General features: G+C 37.0%; 1 protein-coding gene across 1 annotated transcript; it reads right to left on the minus strand.

Annotated features, from left to right (window-relative positions):
* Nucleotides 1-6,261: 6,261 nt before the first annotated feature.
* LOC119814735 (mortality factor 4-like protein 2) lies at nt 6,262-8,038 on the minus strand. Its single transcript, XM_038330748.1, has one exon. The coding sequence runs from the start codon at nt 7,773-7,775 to the stop codon at nt 6,909-6,911; it is 867 nt and encodes a 288-aa protein (XP_038186676.1). The 5' UTR covers nt 7,776-8,038; the 3' UTR covers nt 6,262-6,908.
* Nucleotides 8,039-8,387: the final 349 nt, after the last annotated feature.

The raw sequence follows: 8,387 nt of genomic DNA on the forward strand, positions 1-8,387 counted from the left end.
TATACTCCACAGTTGACTTGCTCAGGGCTTCCTCTGTTCCTTATACAATGCTAGGTAAAGCTTAAGGGAAACTCAATAAGTCATGGATTCCAGGCAGAAATATATCAATATTGGTTCACATATGTGACAGATAGATCATATTAATTAATGTACATGGACCAAATGTACCATAATAATGTAGCTATTGTTAATTAACATTTGAAATCAGATGCTGGATATAGGAAAAGTCTCTACCCACACACTATACAATATTTTTTACATCTAAAACTCTATAATTAAAAGTTGATTTTTTAAATGAAGGGGAGATGGTTCTTTAACTTAACGGACATTCTTCATAATGTCAACTGTCATAGTCTGCATGACAAATGCAGAGGTCTCTGTGCAGGGGTCTCTGTGGCCAAAGAAAAGTCAGAAAATTATTAATGATTGAAGTAGAACCTGTGTTGACCCTGAGGAATTCAGGCTCAAAAGGCATGACTATGTCATAGATTGGCTAGATAATCAGTCTCGGGTTGCTATAAGCCAGTCATAAAAATTAAGGCAAAGACAAATAGGTAGTAGAAAAAACAAATTCTGAGTGATTTTGTCACAGCCTCAGAAAAGGCACAGTGAGCAACTTTCCCTCTTGTCCTGAAAGTCCCAAGCTGCTTCCAGAATGATGTCACTCCAGCCACTTCTGAAGGGTTCCTGAGTCACCCTCACAAGATCATTTACAGTTTGATAAAGAATTTGGAAAGATGTAAAAATTCTGGTTATAAGCAGGTTTTCTAAATTCGCAAGGCTCCAAGAGGCTCTTGAAAATGTGGAAAGAAATAAGAAAGTACATGATAATGATAAACTAGTTTATCAGAGCAGAGGCTGAAACATCTGCTTTTGAAAATATTATTCTCATGTTTGGCCTTTAGTTATTTTTTTTAATCTTTCACATATATCATGTGGAAAGACTCTATGTTGTTGAAGATGTTATTGATGGGCAATTCATTCACAATCCGTAAATAGTTGATTTGAATTCCATAAATCTGTGAGGAGTTAGGAGTGAAGGCTTCATTATTTAGTTCATTCTGTAAAACTAAAAGACTATTCAAATTACCTAACTCTAGAGGAACCAGTTATACTGGCTGTCATCCCTGCGATCAGAAAGTCTCTTTCTTCTTGTGTATGTTTTTTTCTAGATAAACTATTGTGGTTAATATTTGAATCTATCACTTTTTGTTTTTCTTCTTACAGATAGGAAAGCAGTCTAGGATCGGGAGCCCAGATTGAGAGATTTCACTGCATGTAAGTAGAATTAATATGCTTTTATTTTCATTTATTTTTAGCCTACAGAAGTAAATTTTATGAATTAATCATAATCACTCCATTTTCATTTATATTTACTTAAATAATTCAGTTGATCTATTAAAAGTTATTTATAAAATATTAAGCATAGGCTACAAGAATAGAAAATATTTGCTTCAATATTCAAAATGCAGATCTACCTGCTAGCAAATCCCCATGAATGGCCTTCATATAAAAAAGACACACATGCTACTACATACACAACTACTCTGGATAAATTAAAGAGTTGACATCAGCTTGGATATGAAGCTATTCAAGTGACAGAAAGTTGTGTTTCAGGACACAAGTCTCATTTCCAACCACTTGCTTTGTGCATGATGTTAATAAACTGTCTCCTAACTTTAAATCTATGCAAAACTATTACAACGCATTCCTTCACCTTCATGAGTAGTCAACATTTTAATGAAAACCTTGAGTTCCCGTGTAATTTAAAGCAAAGTTTTAAATGATGGAATTTTCGCTCTGTTATGCAACAGAGAGGGAAGAGAGAGAGAAAGAATGCACATGCACACATAAGAGCACCTTGAATCACATATAATGCAAAGCTTCCTATTATGCTATTTATCATTAAATTCCCATCTTTTAAACATATATTGTTTCATGAAATGATGTTACTAAACTATGTATTTATTTCACAAAATGATCCAAGCAACATTGAATTATGATGATTTAAGAAGAGAATTTAAATATAATTCCATCTCAGGTTTACAGATGTTGACATAGTTTTATTTGAAGTTAAGCAAGCAAAGGTATTTTCTGTGTTTTCTATCTGCTAATGAATTGGCTTCTTCAAAATATGTATTTATTATGTTTAAGACACCATCACAGGTATTAGAGGCACAGCATTGAAGAAACTACCAAAATTCCTGATCTCCTTCAGATCTTCTTCCATGAAGGAAGAGGGAGAAACATAAACAATGAATACAGTACCTAAAATACTGAGTATAGTGCTTTGGAAACCAAGGGAGGGTAAGGGAGATTAGTAGTGGGGGTTAACAATGAAGATAAAATGTGAGGCAGGAGAATGACAGTGATGAAGACCACTTCCAGAAGGTGATTTAAATAGAGAATTCCAGAAAGTGAAGAGAGTGTAAGTACTCTCAAATCTGGAATTAGCCTTACACATCTGAAGACTAACAGGGATACCACTGTAGTGAGAGCCAAAGGGTGACCTAGAGGTAAGGAAGAGCATTATTTGGGAGGTGGCAAATCAAGAAAACTACGTACATGGCTGTGTAAGTCCGTTTAAGGAATTTGATTGAGTAACTATGGAAGCATTAGCAAATGGTAGATTACTCAAGCTCTGTTTAATGTATGAAAATAGTTATAATCTATTTTTGAAGATCTTTGTCTTGTTAGAATAATCAGTATTAATCCATCTAAACAACGTTCCAAAACATGGAAAGACGGAAAGGAACACAAAGAACAGAGAAGGTGGGGATGTAACTCCATGGCCAAATAGCTTACCTAGCAACTTCAGAATCTATGTTTAATCCCCAGCACACTCCCCATACATGAAAAGGAAGAGCAGAGACAGTTTAAAAGACAGATCATGAGACTGGAGAAATGGCTAAGTGGGAAAGCACAATACCGCTCTTGCAGAGGAGATGGATTTGGTTCCAAGAGCTTACAGTGGGTGGCTGACAACCATCTGTAACTCCGATTCCAGGGAACCCAACAACCTCTTCTGGCCTGCAGAGGCACTGCATACATGTGGTGCATGTACATGCATTCAGGCACTCACACTCACACACACACACATAAAGTAAAATTTAAAAAATATTTTAAAGGGTACAATACATAGCAAAGTAGGGCCATTAAATTCATTTAAAATGCAAAAATCATATTAACTGAAAATGTTTTAAGCATCCCATTTAGAGACCATAAATGTCAGTTGATGCTCTGCATGCTGTTTCTAAGAACTGCTCTTTAAATATGGCACATAAAGAGGTCAAAATAAAAGAATGAAGAAAGATTGATCATAATAAATCGAATAAAATAAATTTATTTACTATATAAATATTAGGCAAGATATCTAAAGAAAGATTATTCCAGGAATAAAGGGAGATTCAGCCAAAGACAGAAGGCCAATGTACCAATAAAACATAACAATCCTAGTTGTGTCTGTTTCTAATAATAGACCTTCAAAAACACAATGGCAAAAGCTTATAGAAATGAATGAAAATTGACTAAATTCACAAGCCACTAAATATTTCAAAATCTCTTGCTCAATAATTAAGTGAATATATAAACTAAATAAGGAACAATATGTGAGCACCTTATATACTAACTCCTCCTGATTGGCACTCTGTAAAATGCTCCAGTTCCAAAGGAAAAAAAATACGTATTTTTTGAAAAACAGACATCATACACTTAACAAGACATACTATGCTCTAGACTAAAGTACTCTCAATAAATAGAAAAGACTTGAAATTGTTTTTATTGTTCCTGCTCTGACCACAATACCTGTAATCCATATTTGAAAGCTAGCTATCTGGGAAATAGACATTTGGGAATTTTGTAGACATATATATATATATATATATACATATATATATATGTATATATATATATGTATATATATATATATGAGTCAGAGCAAAAAAATCACAATGGGAATCAATTATTTTGAATTATATGGTACATGAAAACACATGATACAAAATTGTGGAATGCTGCCAAACAGGGCTTTGGGAAATACAAATGATAGCATCATTTATAATCAGCATGATATGATGAGTCTTTACTTACATGTTATGGTGCTGGAAAGGGAAGAGAAAACTCAACTCGAGGAAAGTGAAGAGAAAGAAATAACAAGGTGGGGTAGACATGAATGAAGTAGGAAGCAAGTAAGAAGTATTAGTGAAAGATGCTCTGTGTCTTAAACATACCAATTTCACTGAAGAGCATTTACCAAAATTAGTGAGAAAAACCCCAGAAAACTATTAATACCAGAATATGGAATGTTAGGTATAGGCTGTAGCTACAACTGTTAAAAACATTAAGATAATAACAAAAGGAAATAAATTTGCTGAAATCCATTGTCAAAAAGCACATATCAGAAAAGATAACCTAACTAATCCTTTATATTTAAATAAACTTAATTTATAGCCTAAAACATTCTTGCAAATCACTCTCTAAGCCTAGATGGATAGTATCACTTGGAGATTCTAACAAATGTTAGAAGAGATGGTACTAAGAAATGGTACCAAAAATGTCTGCCCAAAGCAAGGAAAATGGGTCCATCACATTCTGTGAGGCTAGAAATGACCTGGTGCCAAAAGAGCCAGAACTGTGTAAAAGGAAAGGAAGAAAAACACTACAAACCAATATTCCACAAGCCATAGACACAGCAGCATGTGAGAACATTGTAGCAACTTGAATCAGACAATAGGTCAAATGTTGGTACATCAGTAACAAACAGGGGTTTATACAACCCTACTCTTAGCTGAGTATTTGAAAGCAATCAACTCAACATAAGCAAACTAAATGAAGAAAGGAGTATATGATCATTCCTATATATGTATAGATGTAGGAAAGCTATTTAGCAAATAACCGTATCTATTTTTAAAACTTGCTATGCAAAGAAGGAAGTTTCATTTTGGGGTTTTCATACATGTTTTCTGTTGGTTCTCCTTGAACGCTACTATCTCCCCAAGCCCTCCTCCATCACTCTGGTCACCTGACCACTTTCCTCTTCCCAGCGTCCTCTTTTGCTTCCAACCATGTGTATTGTTACTCTTTTGTTCCCTTTAGCTTCTGGTCTCTTCCCCGTGACATCTTTTCTTACCTCCTCATATCCTCTCAATGGCCTCCTAAATGGCCTTGACAAAATAGGGAAAAATAATAAAAGCAGGCTGGTCAGGAGGAAAAAAGAGAACAATTTGTTTACTCAAGCCATCATCTGTGTGTTACACCCAGGTCAGCCCACAGAAAACCCATTAGAATTAATTTAAGACTCTGGCAAAATAACAAATCGAAGGTCAGAGTGAGACTCATCTCAGTTGTCAACTTGACAAGACAGAAGTTTCAGAAGACAAGCCCCTTGGTGAGACTATGTGTGAGTTTCTGGATGGGGTTAGTTAAGGAAAAAGCCCTTAAATGTGGGTGGCACTGTGCAGCTGGTTGGGACCCAAGAATGAGTGAAAGGCAGAAAGAGATCTGACCACCAGTTCATCTCTCCCTGCTTCCTGACAGCTGATGTCATGTGACCAGCTGACGCCATGTGAACAGCTGACGCCATGTGAACAGCTGATGCCACCTGAGCAGCTGCCTCAAGCACCTGCCAGCAGGACTGCTCCATCATGATGGACTATATCCTTGAACTGTGAGCCAGAACCAGCCTTTCATAAATAGAGTTTGTCACAACAACAAATAATATATTCAATGTATACAAATTGCAATTTTATTCATGTAAGCTAACGACAAACAACTGGACATTTCAACTTAAAATAACCATTTATAATACCATAAAATCTGAGTTAATTTTGATATATATGACTTACATGTTAAAAACTATAAAATATTTCTGAGAGAAATTACTGATAGCCAATATGAGAAGATATGCTATTATTATAACTTGGAATACTCAATAATGTTAGCTTATGAATCCACACATTAAACTGCTATACAGAGTCTATGCAATTCATCAAAAATTTTCTGTTAGGAAATATAAAGTGAGATAGATTTACCATTCTATGTGACAATTGCATTTAGAAGTATTTTACCAGGTGCTAAAAAATACTATGGTCACATAAAAACCTTGTTGACTTGTAATTGCCTGAAACTAGAACTAAGTAATAAGACAATCTAGTAAAATTCCAAAAATAAATAAATAGAAATTAGTCACTAAATTGTATGTGTGGGTTCCAAATATGAGTACTTGATGCCATTAATTGTTTTATTTTTTTTTTTGCTTTGAAATTTAGAAACAAGTTTTATTTAAGATCTGAAATACAATTCCTAAAATATCAACTTTTCAGAAAACTGTGGCTACACAATAATGCATTGCCTCTATCATGTTAGAACGTGCATTAGACTCAAATACAAAAACCAGAAAACAAATCACCATCCTTCAACAATTTAAGCAAAGATAGAATGAATGCCTAAGCAACAACAAAGATGGATCGCAGAGGATGGGCTGTTTACGTCAAGCACGGTAAAAAAAAAAAAAAGAAGCACAAATGCATGGGTTTTCAGGTATATACATTAAGTTGAACCTTTGGCACTAGGAACCAGGGCATCTTATCACGTAGCATTAACACATATTAGAAAACCGTGTAGTGTCAAAGGGATAGAACCACCAGCATTCAAGCAATGATGTCAACTAGGCAATAAAATGTTCTACTGAATTTCTTCTTTGTCTAATTACTGCATACACTGGTAGCAACTCTGAAATGAGGAAAGGAGTCGGGCACTCCTTTTATTTTCTGCTTACAACAGAACAGGAAACAAACTGAAACATAAGCCCTGTTTTACACTGACAGCTTTAAAGAACATCAATTATACACTGAAAGGACTAAACAGAAGTGTTTACAGATACCAGACAATAGTGAGCGGTCAGTAGACCTTCACAGGGCTTTGCGATGATACTCAGCAGAAGCCACTTTGTAATCACTGGCAGTAAATAGAGAGGCAGAATTCTTTGCCAGATACTTAAGGAAATCATGCAAATAGCCCAACAGTAACGCAAGGCTTTTCTCATCAAGGGGCGTATAAGCCAACATTGCCCCAATTCTCACAAATAATCTCAGTAGGTGTGGTGCCCCATAGATCTGCGACATTGGCGCATCGGGGTGAGCCAGAAGTATCTCAGCATATTGGGGCCTCTCAAACTTGTAGAGCAGCTGAGTGCCCAGCATCACATTGAAATACTCTGTTATCCCTCCCACCACTTCATTCACTGCGTACTCCTTATTATCAACATTTCCCTGCGATCTCTTACAATTGGCATACTCCTCAAGAATGGCATCTACATTCTTTTTAGCAGGGAGCTGGAACAACTGCTTCTGCCGAGTAACCAAGTCCCAGTCCTCCACCAGCCATGGTTTTAATTCCTCAGGAATCTTCACTTTCACCTCCATCCTATTCTTAAATGCCTCCTCACTCTCCACAGTGGGGTCAGCCCGTGCCCTTTTCTTACGTGGGGGCTGGGGCATTTCGCTGGTGCTGCCGCCATCGCCGTTACCAGGAGCCTTCTGCTTGTTCTTCCGTGTCTTCCGCACCCAACCAGAAGGGGGGTTCTCAGCAGAGCGACCGCCCCATCTTCCTGGGAGGGCTGGTTCAAGACTCTTGGGCTGTGAACCAGCTGACTTCTTTCCGGAGGCAGCTCCCCTCATCTTACTTCTCTGCATGTTGCCTCGAGTTGGCTTCTTAAAGTTGTCTTCTTCAGCAGATTGTTGTCCACGAGTTTGAGAAGCCTGCTTTCTGGAACTCATTCAACCCTGTTTTTATTCCAACCAACAATCTTCCTTCTTTCCCTTCCAAGGACTCCTAGTAATTTCCCAGATGGAATCTTAGAGATCTCCTAGGATGGTCTGGAAGGATGGAGTGAGAATACAACCCTGTATTCTGCAAACAGGAATGGTTCTGCAACCAGGGTCAGATCTCCTGATCCTTATTGTGTAGCAAACTGAGCTTTTCAGATGACCTGAAGCGAGAAGCCAGTTCTTTCCAGCAGCCGACGTGTGATCACCACTGCTCCTCCCATTAATTGTTTTAAAGAATCCAAGTGTAAACCACAGTGAGACTGCACTGCACAGCCAAGCAGAAGAGATTTACTTAGAAACACTGGTGCTGCATGGACATCAGCAGCAAACACATGCGGGACTGGTGGAAAAGCAGAATGATTTAGCATTTAGCACTTCCTTGCTAATAGTTATAGACATTCCTAAACAACTGTTTCTGTAAATACATATTTCCATTGATCTTGAATAAGTCGTAGGAGAGGGATGGCCCACAAGACTTTCAACAGCAGAGGATGGAACAAGCTTTAACTATAATGAAGAAAAAGGTGCATCTTCAAGAGCAGGAAAATAATGTCACCAAAC

The sequence above is a fragment of the Arvicola amphibius genome, chromosome 5, assembly GCF_903992535.2.
Source record: "Arvicola amphibius chromosome 5, mArvAmp1.2, whole genome shotgun sequence".
NCBI lineage: Eukaryota > Metazoa > Chordata > Mammalia > Rodentia > Cricetidae > Arvicola > Arvicola amphibius.

Excerpts from the sequence above, each read along its gene's own strand:
- LOC119814735 (XM_038330748.1), bottom strand. The coding sequence starts at position 7,775 with ATGAGTTCCAGAAAGCAGGCTTCTCAAACTCGTGGACAACAATCTGCT.